General features: G+C 38.0%; 1 protein-coding gene across 13 annotated transcripts in view; it reads right to left on the reverse strand.

Moving 5' to 3' along the window:
* Positions 1–373: 373 nt before the first annotated feature.
* DMD (dystrophin) overlaps positions 374–13,048 on the reverse strand; it is a 3,641,189-nt gene continuing 3,628,514 nt past the window's right edge. For 10 of the 13 annotated variants that reach the window (XM_063953479.1, XM_063953476.1, XM_063953472.1 and 7 more), the window contains one exon: positions 2,275–7,119. In XM_063953479.1, coding sequence (XP_063809549.1) covers positions 7,022–7,119 — 98 coding nt within the window. In that variant the 3' untranslated portion in view covers positions 2,275–7,021. Of the gene's footprint in view, positions 952–2,274; positions 7,120–13,048 lie in introns of those variants that run through there. The other 3 variants (XR_010221499.1, XM_063953473.1, XM_063953477.1) reach the window with 3 other exon arrangements.

Here is a 13,048-nt window from a genome sequence, read left to right on the forward strand (position 1 = left end):
CCCTGAAATATGTGCATGTCTTGTATTACATATGCTCCAATTTGTCCCCCCCTACCATTACGCTTCTTTTTATCCCTTGTTTTGTTCTCGTCTCCTTTTCCTAGTTTTACTACAATTTATTATGTGCATATTTTACCTACTTGGTACTTTCATATTGGTACATTCATAAAGTAGGTTAACGGCCCCAAAGATATTTTCAATTGTTTATTAGGTGCTTGGTCCGCATGTTGAACTTTCCCAGCCGATCAGTCTGCTTCTGTATACTAAATCAGGAACAGAGTATCCCCACTGGCATTAAACTATGAAATATACTTTCATTAACTTTGATTTTTAATTCCATAAATGAGCACAAAATGAGAAGGAATGCACTGCGTTATAAGTAACATAATTGCGTGCTTTATTGATATACAGAGTAAAGCATTATATAATACAATAGTAAGGCATATTTTTGGTGAACTTGATATGTTGTGAAAATGCAGGAATAAAATATTGATGTATATAAAAATAATTAGTAAAAGTTTACAGTGCTGGATGTTAAAACACAATTTTATGATGACCAGGGTCATAATGACAGTACATGCCAAATGCTGATGTCATGAATTAACATAGAGTAACTTTTTGCAATATAATACTTTGTTTTTAAAAACAATACTATTATTTCTAAATAATGATCAAAGCAGCAATAAAGCCTCTCTTTTTTAAAATGTATAGAAATATAAACAGACACTCCAAAACTAATGCATAATACATAAACCAAAATGAATAAAATAAACCGTGCAAATTCCTTTCCTTTTAAAGAAAGAAAAAAAAAAAAACTGCAACACACGCACACTCCAATCTCTGAAATGAAATGAGAGGACAGCCATGGCATGAAGCTAGGAGTAAGCTGAATTGAAGGATATCTGGGAAGAACGAGGTGATCCCTTTGAAAAATAAAGCTTTTCATACATACTGTATAGTAAGAAAAAAAGAAAAAATGTTTTTCAATGTGAAGTAAGACAGACAGTGGCATTAACTCTGTAATAAAACCTTTCTTAGCTCCAATTTAATATTAAATATGTGCATTATTGTAGTAATACAGGAAAAATTGTTTTAGCTCTAGGGGCGTATTCCAAAAAGCAATACTTAAGATAAAAGGTTTGAGTAGTGCATAAATGGATTATTTCAATGCTCTGTTCCAAAATGTACCATTTTAAAACCATTCACACGAGTGAGAGTTTGCAGATTGAACAGATGGTATAACTTTACATTTTAATTTTCAAAGTTTCAATGGCTTTTCTTTAGATATACATTATTTCTCATAGATATTATTATTATTATTATTGTGCATTAATGGAAATAAATGTTGGATTGCTGGTATTATTAATAACACAAGCACCAATCCAATCAAGTTACAAGTTATTTTGCACTAAAAATTACTGAAACTTCACCCATGTGTACAACTTTAAAATGAAATCACATTACTGAGCATTAGGTTTTTGCCATAAATTTCATATAACTATCCAGAAGCTTGTATCTAGATATGCAAAGGGTCTCTGGACTTTTACTCATACCATTAGGCATTATTGTCTCAGAGCAGCATTCTTATTGGTACCATAATGTCTATTTTCTATCTCCTTTCAGAACAGCTAGAACTGGTACCGAAGGTGTGCACAAACTATTGATTATAAAAATAAAAAAATTAAGCAAATCAGTGACACTGTGGCCCATGTGTACCAGTGAATGAATTTACTTTTCAGCTGTTGATTGAAGGAATGCAAGTGGCTTCATATGAAACGGTTTACACCAAATTACATTCCACTTATTTTACTGCTCAATAACAGTCACTGGAAACATAAATAACTATAAATGTGTCCTCATACATCTTGCCTCAATACGTCACGCAGAGGGAGATGCCTGGTGTGAGTGAGCTGACAGGTCCTCTGCAACTCCATTAGAACCAGGCATCTATTTTTTTGCTGAAAATTTGTTACCACTATGCAAATAAGATGCACAAGCAGACTCTGCTGATTAAAATATGTAGTGTACATATATTTTGTGTGCATCTGCGGCTGTATCTGCATACGAAATGGTACGTTGCAGTGTTGGCTAGGAACCAGTGCCGTTTCTAGCGGCGGGCGAGCCGTGCAACCGCACGGGGCGCCCGCCGCGGCACTTTGTGACTCTTATCTCCTCTCCCCGAGCGCTCCTGCTGGGGGGGCGGAGTTTCGCGAAATGACGCGTTTGCATCGTGACGTCACGACGCAAACGCGTCATTCCGCGAAGCCCCGCCCCCCGAGCAGGAGCGCTCGGGGAGAGGAGATACGCATGGAAGGAGGAGGCGGCCAGCGCGAGGCGGCGGGACCGAAGAGCGGAAGATGTAAGTATCCTCTCTCTCTTTCTCCCTCTTCCTTCCCCCCCACTTGAAACCTGCCTGCCGCACTGTGTAAAATGGGGACAACTGCCTATGGGGATACCTGCCTGCCGCACTGTATAAAATGGGGACACCTGCATATGGGGTTGCCTGCTGCACTGTATAAAATGGGGACACCTGCATATGGGGTTGCCTGCTGCACTGTATAAAATGGGGACACCTGCATATGGGGTTGCCTGCTGCACTGTATAAAATGGAGACACCTGCATATGGGGTTGCCTGCCGCACTGTATAAAATGGGGACACCTGCATATGGGGTTATATGGGGTTGCCTGCCGCACTGTATAAAATGGGGACACCTGCCTATGGGGATACCTGCCTGCCACACTGTGTAAAATGGGGACACCTGCCTACCGTACTGTGTAAAATGGGGATAGCTGCCTACCGTACTGTGTAAAATGGGGACACCTGCCTGCCGCGCTGTGTAATATGGGGACACTTGCCTGCTGTAATGTGTAAAAAGGGGACTTTTTTATTTTTATTTTTTTTCCCCTGTGGTGGGTGTGATGATATCAGACGAGGCTGCGCCCACTTTAATGAGACCACACCCATTTTTATCAGGCCACACACCCTTGTCGGGAGCGAGCGCGCCTTCGGCGCGCGCATGCTTTTTATTTTTACGGCTATATGGGGGGGGGGGGGGCGCATTTTTAAATCTCGCACTGGGAGCCAAATTGTCTAGAAACGGCCCTGCTAGGAACACACTGTAACGTAGCATTTTGTATGCAGATACAGCCACTGTTGCACAAAGAATATAGGCAGCAAATCATTTTAATCAGCATAAGCTGCTTGTGCGTCTTATTTGCATAGCGGTGCATCCTATTTCCATCGTTATACGAATAAAACGCATTTTAATGGAAAAAAAGCACACCAAAAGATGCCCGGCGCTACAGAGTCACGTCACAGCATGGCGTTACTAAAAGGTCTGTTTAACATGCCAGGAGGCTAGATGTAGGTGGCCACATCTGTACAAGATTAAATGTTATGTTGTTTTTAATAATTATTTGAAAATGTATGGGCTAAACTTTAAATGAACACATTAATAAACATGCAGTTTACCGTTGGTAGTATATAACAGGAGTATTCCACACGCTGCCCTCCAACAGCTGTGGAACTACACATCCCACCATGCCATGCTACAGTTTTAGCATACCCTAGTAGCAAAAAAACTGTCAGGGCATGCTGGGATATGTAGTTGCACAACAGCTGAATACCCCTTGTGTATAGCACTGCAGAATTTTAAAGACAGAAGATTGGCGAGCCATAATGACCAAAACAAAAAGTTACAATGACTTGTTAGTACAGTACAGTAGTTCTCTTTAGCAATGTTGCATTTAACAGGAGATTTTTTTAATAAATATTGTGTGTAAATATGTGTGTATATAAATATGTATTTGATATCTCAATCCTCTAACACAGATACATTTACACACATAGAAATATCCTGTGAAATATATCCCTGTTTGCTACTGACCCTTGTGCATTATAAGGGAACCATGTACCCCATAAACGTCAAGTACAAAGAATATTAAAAGTCACTCTAGGGAGGCCTTGCACTTTTGTATTGTGACTGGCCTTTTGTGACTTCTAGTGTCCATACAGGGATACATTATTCCACAGTTTTCTAAAAAACAAAACAAAAAAAGGCTTTGTTTAATATACCCAATATTGTTACAGTAAGAAAATATCATACCAGTGCTATATAATGGGCTTTTGCTGTACAATGGGCACTTGCTGAATAAATGGACTTTCACACAATGGATAAAGTGGTAATGATGGTATGTGTTTTGCTGAAATGTTCAAAAACACCACAAAACCATAGTGAGGTAGATGGAACATGATTTGTCAAGTTTGATGACAAAAATAAAACACAAAATCAAACAAGTAGTTTGTGTGATCTAGTGGGTTGTCCCTGGTACATTACCCTTGTAATATAACAGTATAATATATCCCAAAATGGGAAGAACGTGTCTTCTGGATTATTTAAAATGTCCAAAAACAGAGTAATTGAAAAACAACTATTAAATAAATAGCTGTCATTAACAGGACAGTGAAATGGATGGAAGCATGTGGGGTACTAGGTATGAGCATGTTTGTTACATACCAATGTGTGGACTTCTATAGAGAATACACACAGTCGTAGCTTTTCTACCCTGTATCAAAGTGTAATAACATGGTTGAAATGCAGCTGATCTACACTCCGATGGGATGCGGAGGACACGTTTAGTGTATGTGGATGCTGCTGATTGCTTTTACTGCAGAGCTATCATTTCAGGTAACTCTGATACAGAAATCTACTTTCCAACTGCTCTGCTGTTCCAATCACAGGACAAAATAAGTAAATTGTTAACATTTTTGGTATTCAGAAGCAACAATCAACCACTTTCAACTTCAGTGGTATTGGTGTTCCTGGGAGTCACTGATGACTCATTTCCCAGAGAGAGTCTGATAACAAGGGTGGGTCTCACAGTGGCTGACCTTATGTTTATATTCTTTATTTCAGTTATTACTAGTGCCATAGATTGGAAATTAGATTTCCAAAAGTGCCAATGTGCAAATTTGACAGCTGCATGGAATTGAAATTTACTTGCAGCGTGAGATGCTGTATTTTAATATGGTCGGTGACGGATTTTCTTTTTTTCTATTAATTTAGAACCACTTTCATGTTTCATATTAACTACTAATGTTATAGGGGATGTTGAAAAAAAAAAAGACCTCAGTACCACATTAGTCATATAAGACATGACAGGGCTGCATTCTTTTTACTGAAACTATCAGCTACTTAATCTGCAATGTAACATCTACAATCAGTATTTATTTCTGGGCACTAGGTCATGAACACACTGACTCTGTACTGGCCCATTTAATTATTGCTTAACTGCACACATTAAGTCAGGGCATAATAGTGTTCTTAATGGGCACTTAAGAGCAGTCACATTAATTTGAAATCACTGGCTGCTTATATTTTCATCTTCACTATTAGTCACATTGCTGTATTTCTTTAAAAAATAATTGACGCAAATGTTACCTTGTTGTAATATTATTACCCTGAATGTATGTTACGATGAAAAATTTTGCTTTTGCCAAACATTACATTTAACAAGTAAATATCCAGTACCAATGGTTTAGTAAAAGCATTCAAATACATAATAAAAGGTTTAGAATATTTTAAATACAGTTTTCCACCCCATTAGCTTGCAAAACAAAAAAACATTTTTTCCTCTGCACTTTTCATGTTTTTGTTATCAGGCTATTCAAAATGTGGTTTGATTTGTTCAAAGAAAAAAAAAAAAAAAGTTTACTCCTGGAAATCCCAGCCATAAAATGTACCCATACAAAAGATATCTATTTGCCAACAGGATACTGGTACCTAAAATATCCCATAGAATATAGCAAAACACTTAATTTCCAATATTTTGAAGAAAGAAACCACAAACACTTTTTTGCTAGATGCCATGCCCATAGGGCTGAATATTCTTTTTGTTAAAGTGTTCCCATTGGCCAAAAATAATGGAGGCTGCCATTCAATGGGTCCAACCAATAATCTGCTTATCCATTCACTAGGAAACAGAGAAACCACTTTACTGGCATTTTATAGGTCATCTCACTAGTGTCCCCCTAAAGGACACTAGTGAGATGTTGTTGTTGGTTCACCCAAAAACAATGGTCGCTGATTTGGCAAAAGTGCATATCTGTTGGATATTCTGAGATGAAATTTAAAAGTGGCAATTAAAAAAACAACAACCTGGTTTTGTAATTAAAAAACAAACAAAACACAGAAACGCCACTTTAAATCTTGTGGAAAAATCTGCACTTTTGCCAAATCAGGATGTATTACACTTGGCCCAAATGTCAGACTCCACTGTGTAGGTTAGAGGTACACATTAAGCTTCGAGATGCAGCAATAAACAAAGTCTTAGTATTAAGAGTACTGAATATTTTAAAATGAATGCATTTTAGTAGATGGGTTATAGTACTGTCTATACAGTGATTTCCTTAATATGAAAAGTTAAAATTCTTAGGATAAAATAATACTGAGGGTCTTGACCATTTCTATGGATCTTCATATAACAAATGTGTCCGTAGCAGGTAGCATAGAAGTCCAGATCCGATTTGGTGCTATAACTGGTATTCTTTGATACACAAGAATATGACACAACATGGTTATTGTTGAGTTACAAAGCCAAGGTGATTCTAAACTCAATGCACTGATTTTTTTTTTTTTTTTCGTTTTTCAATGGGAGTTTTTTTAATAATTTTTTTTTGTCTTTTTTATAAAGCACACTTTACTTTATAATCTTTCTTTATAACTGATAGAAATTTTTTAATTAACCCAAAATTGCCCTCCGTAAAAAGAAATGGCAAGATTTTTTTTTGTAAGCTATCAAGATTTTACATGTTTTCTTATTGAATTTGTACAATTGCATAGACATTTAAAATCTGCCATTGTTAACAAAACAATAACAGACTTAAGAAACTACTGAAATCTACAGTATAGTACCACTACCCTTCACAAAAATATAGATATTTCTTGTAAACTCTTACAGTCTAATCCTCTTTGTTGTACGAAGATAGTATATAAAAACACATGCGGTGTGTAAGGAGCAGTTACTCTAACACCTCATCATCTGTCATAACTGTCACTAAAGTCTCCATCGCTCTTCCCAAATCATCAGCCATGTGAAAGAGATTTCCTACATTGGTTCCTGCAAAACAGTAAAAATAGTATATATCATTATTAACATTTAAAAAAACAATGCAGAAAATATAACTAATCAGCAAAATGATAATATTAGAGGCAACAAAAAGTCAGCATTAAGCTTTGTTTCTTACTTAGAGAATACTAAACAGCAAAATTGAAATCTTTAGACATGAACCATGAAGTTAAAGTACACTGTTCTATGACTAACTGAGAATTAACTGCAGCTTTCATTAAATAGAACAGTATACGCAGCTTTTGATACATTTGCTGTCAAATAAAGGCATTTTTAAATATTCTTCCAGTGAAAATGAATATTTTGGATGTAGCTTAACAAATATTTTCAATGTAATTAAATGACCAAATAAATGCTGGAAAACGTGTGATTGCAGACAAGGGGCTGGATGTAGTGCAGTGCAAGATGTCCAGAGCTCCATGATTCCAGCCAAACTCATACGTTTTTTTATTTTAAAGCGGCAATCATTTACAAGGCAAAACCAACCTGGCTTTGCCTTGTAAATGTTTGCTGCTTTAAATAAATAAATAAATAAAGTTTCAGCATGGCTGGAATCTCTGAGCTCTGGTCGTCTCGAACTGCATAATATTCAGCCCAAGATCTGGAATAGCTGGTAAGTATATACAGAACTAGTAGGGAACACAAAACACAGACAGATGGAACATTTCACCTCTGCAAATGACTAGTTTTTTCAAACAGCTACACCGGGCATTCCCAACCTCGGTCCTCAATGAACACTAACAGTGCAGGTTTTAGTGATATCCAGTCTTCAGCAAAGATGGTTAAATTAAAATAACTGCATTACTAATTAAGTCACCTGTGCTCAAACATGGATATCACTAAAACCTGGAGTGCTGTGAGGACCGAGGTTGGGAAAGCCTGAGCTACACTGAGCATAAAAGCAAGAACAATGATAAAATACAAGACCAAAGAATACAGTAATATACAATATTACATAGGGGGGGAAAAAAACAAACAGTGAATAGCAACTAAATAGCTGCATACAGTGTACTATGAACAATTTGGTCACACACATGTACAGAAAACGCAGCTAGACAGTGATCACATTTAATCCTTTGTAACAGACAACAGATTTTTAGCTTTTATGGAAAACGGATTACCCATAGCGGTTAAAAGCCCAGTGATGTATATCGCAATTTCCTCACTCCTGTTGGCCAAATCATTTTCAGACAGGCAGGGTATTGTCCACTAAAAACATGGTACCTGCAGTATGTGCATTACAAAGAACAGCAGGGACACACATGCAGAGGGTCGCAGACTTTCAGGTAACTTGAACACCAAATCCAAGTAAAACAAAGTTTTGGGGATATGGTTTTACTGTAAAATATTCCAATTGAACAACTTAATTTAGAGATTTTAGGGGAATTCTCCCTAAAAGCTTTCCTATGCACTCAAAACTGTGTCAAGATTTATTTATTTTTTGTCGGAAATTTTCTTTCTAAATTAGTTAAAAATAGAACACCAAAACCACATGTGCAATTTGCACCAGGTTAGTAAAAATCATTAAAAAGTTACAGATAATAAAATAGTTCCCCAAATGTGGTGAGTACCACAACCAAAAACACTCTACATGAACAGTCCTACCCAGGATGAAGTAAATTAAGAAAATCAACTTTTGAAAAAGTTACATCTCTTTCTACAACAATACCTTAGGGGTGTATTTATCCAAGCTTGGAAACAGAAAAACATGACAGATAAAGTACCAATCAGCTCATTACTGTCATTTCTCAAATACATCCTATAAAATGTAAATTACAAGCTGATGTGATAGTACTTTATCCCTCACAAAGTTATCATTTCACTAATGGGCCCTACACACTGGCAGATCTTCTGCCGAGCTGCCCGACGGCGGATACGGCCGATGGGCAACCCAGCAGCAGGGGGGAGGTGATGGGGGGAGTGAAGTTTCTTAGCAATGCATGCTAATATGGACAATCTCGTTCATATTGGCCTGCATGCATAAGCGATGGGGCACCAACGATTAACAAGCGCAGGGTCGTGCATCGTTAATCGTTGGGGCCTACACACTGCATGATATGAATGAGTTCTCGTTCATTAATGAACGAGAACGTTCATATCGTGCACTTTATCTGCCAGTGTGTAGGGCCCTTAAGCCTTAATTAATAACTCCCCTTTGCGTAAATGCAAAATTGTCTCAGACTTTAAGTCAGGCAGTACTAAATTTAACATAAGAAACTTTTTTTCTTTTTAAGCTGTCCTAATCTAAGCCTGATGTTTCTGTTCTTAACCAACCACTAAAGCTGGTGACAAGGTTACAAAAAAAACAAAAAACTTTTCTGTCAACTAAATCTAGCTGCTAGCTAGTTATTGAGCACTGATATAAGTAACTTAGCAAGAAAAAGATAGACATGACCCAAATAGCTGTAATACTTATTTAGGCGATTAAAAATATGGTTCCCCGTATTCCTGAAAACTTACCTAGCTCATATATGTAAAATGATCCATAGAATAAACATGTATATTAAAAAAATATGTAGCCCACTTAAGACAAATGAGGACCGCACTAATATAGAAATATTTTGGCTACTGTAGAACCATGACAAAAGAAATGGTAATGTGTTCCAACAAAATCCAAATCAGAAATACTTTTGATAATGTAACCAAATCCAAAGACACAAATTACATAACCAACCATTCACACAATGTTCTCTTGCTGGAGAAAAAGTATTCCCGAAGTATCCTGGCCATCATCATCATCAGATGATTGTGCAATGCCTGTGCTGTTCTGGTTTCTAAAGCATAAGTACAACACAGCTGCCCAGAGCTTAATAGCACTCAGATTACATGAGGAATCAGTGTTTCCCCAGAAGAACGTTTCTTGTAGCCCAGTACAGTGGTAGTAATGAGTCATGTGCATGGGAAATTAATGTAGTTATGTTTTGTGTTTCAAGACACTTTACAATTTAAAGTAACTATAAAACACTGCTATATAACGTGCCTTTTTTATCCATTGTAACCAAAGTCCAAAAAAAAAAAAAAAAGGTTGGAGAATGACTACACTACATACATCTCACTGTATCAGAGTAGCAAAAATTGCATTAACAAAAAAACAAATAGTAACAAACAAGTTCCTGTTTCTTTAATGCTAGAGAAATGTATAGTTGAATCAGCAGCAAAACAAAAAAAACAAAAAAACATGAAAAGGTCAAAAACCTAATAATACTAACTAAATTAGCTAGAAAGAGCATATTGTGACATTTATACATACCCATGTTACAGTAACACACAAAATTATTGCTCTCCATTGCCAGCCAAGCAAGCAAAAGGTCTGCAGGTGCGCAAGGCAGTAGGCTACCGTCCTTCAGGTGTTACATTCCCATCCGTGCTACTTCTGATCTAAGCAGACAGGAGGTGGGCATGGTGTTCTCTGCGCCTCATATTGATAGTGCAGTGCTCAGCTACAACATGTCCAAAGCCACACTACTAGCACATCATTTACTTTGAAGAGCAGAAACTGAGAGCTTCACAGGTAAGCTAAAGGCTGAATAGGGAGGTGGTTTTTAAAAAAAGGTATATATATATATATATATATATATATATATATATATATATAGAAAGACAATTGTACCGGCACTCACTTACTGTCCAGGAACACGTACTGCTCAGGGCACCTGAGCAGTACGTGTTCCTGGACAGTAAGTGAGTGCCGGTACAATTGTCTTTCTAAGTAACAGGGGTTCCTAGGTCCCTCTGATGCATGGCACCCAACACCAATTTATTCTATACCGACCAGTGACTTTTTTTTTTTTGAACTGAGCGTTGCAGCTTTTATGCTCCTTGCCACAGTCTTCTGTGGGGAATTAAGTCACACATTTGCATCATATTGTGACAACATGGCGACAGGCGTGACAGATGATGGGAGTGGCTTCATGAATTTAAGGCTAACAGTGGGTGATGTATTATCATTCAGTGACTCTGATGCAGAGGCTGTGTATTTTAAGGATACACTAACAGAAACAGCTGGGGCGGAAATGCCGGGTGAATTATTCACCACCTTGTTTAGACTTAAGAAAAAAGAAGTTGATTATTATCTGCACGGGGTCACTTTGACTGACTATCATAAACAAAAGAAAATCCCGCGGGGTTTCAGGGTGAAAAATGTTCCCACCATTGGACGTAACAATGTCGAGTTCTGCAAACGCTGGGTAGCCGTGCTCAATAAGTGTGCACTAGACCTCATCCTCTTGGTGATAGAAGAATCAGCCAGGGAGTTGAGGTTGGTCAAAGATAAGATCTCATCTTTTGAAGCAGCCCACAAAAAGACCCTCCTAGATGATCCCACTTGTGACTGGATGGAGAAAATAAAAACACAAGTTGAAGAGTACAAAAGAGAATTGATCAAATTTAAAAAGGAGAAACTCTCAAAAGTTAATGCAGATTACCAGGAAGAGAGAGTGTACTCTTGGATCACAGGAAGGGCCGTGCAAGGCGAAGGGCGTCGTAAGTATCCACACAGGAGATGGCAATACAGAAATGACAGTGATATGTCAGGTGACACCAACACGTCTAATAGCGATGCAGACAGCATGAAGACATCTTCCACCAAGAAGCCCCCTTTAGAGGTTACCACGCGCGCCACCAAAGGCGGAGGTCGTGCACGAGGCGCGGCGGCCAGTGCCAAAGGCAAAGGCACAAGCAGGAAGAAAACATAGTGGTTAACCTGTCTAAAAGATCTTTTTCTCCTACAGAACTCAGAGTTCTGAATAAAGGATTGAACTTTATACCCACCGCATCTTTCAACCCTTTTGAGTGGAAGAAAGAAATTTGGAAATTCAACAGAAACCTCAAATTGAAAGAATTTTTCCCCCAAAGTGACGATAAACAAGGAACACAGGTGCCATCAATACGAAAAAAGTCGACCTTTGAACCCCAATCCTTCAATCCGTCAATCAAAAGCTTTATTCGACTAGTAGATCAGGACGTTGCTGCCTATCACAAAAAAGGCAATTGTGCAAAACACCACAATCTGTCCAAGGACGAATTTCAAGCACTTAGAGTCTTGAGTAAAGACAACACCATAGTATTTCGGCCTGCAGATAAGGTTGGAGCCCTGGTGGTACAAGATACGGAATCTTACCTGGAGGAAATGTATAAACAACTGAATGCACCAGAAGTATACAGGAAACTGTCCTGCGATCCCACGAACATCTTTAAAGAAGAACTTACAAAGTTATTAACTTCAGCAGCTTCAGAGGGGCATATTTCAGATGCCACCTTGGCGGCACTCACCACACAATTCCCAGAGGTACCTTTACTATACAGTTTGCCGAAGATTCACAAATCATTACAAGCTCCACCAGGCCGCCCTATTATCTCGGCCAGAAATTCTCTGTACAGCAATATTTCAAAATATCTTGACCAATTTCTTCAACCTTTGGTCCAGGGAGAGAAAACCTATCTTAAAGACACGAATACTCTTTTGGACAAACTAGCCAATCTGGATCAACTCCCTGAGAATATATTGCTCTGCACAATAGACGTTGTTTCTTTATATACGAGCATTCCCCATGATGAAGGATTGAGGCATTTGGAAGAATTCATTACACACAAAGTGGAATACCATGGTCCTCCAGTGCGGCTGTTCATGGAATTAATGGAGAAGACACTCACCAGGAATTATTTCCTGTTTAATAAAGAATTTTATGTCCAACTCAGAGGGTGTGCCATGGGCAGTCACGTGGCACCGTCTTATGCGAATGTATATATGTTCAAGGTTGAACAATCCCTTTTCTTTCAACATCAGTCCTTTCAACAACATTGCCTTTTCTTTATAAGGTATATTGACGATATCCTTCTACTGTGGTCGGGATCGGCCACCAGCTTACAGAGCATGATGTCAGATATTAATGGTGCTCACCCTTACATTAAGTTCACCTAC

Source organism: Pseudophryne corroboree, chromosome 2 (assembly GCF_028390025.1).
Source record: "Pseudophryne corroboree isolate aPseCor3 chromosome 2, aPseCor3.hap2, whole genome shotgun sequence".
Lineage (NCBI taxonomy): Eukaryota > Metazoa > Chordata > Amphibia > Anura > Myobatrachidae > Pseudophryne > Pseudophryne corroboree.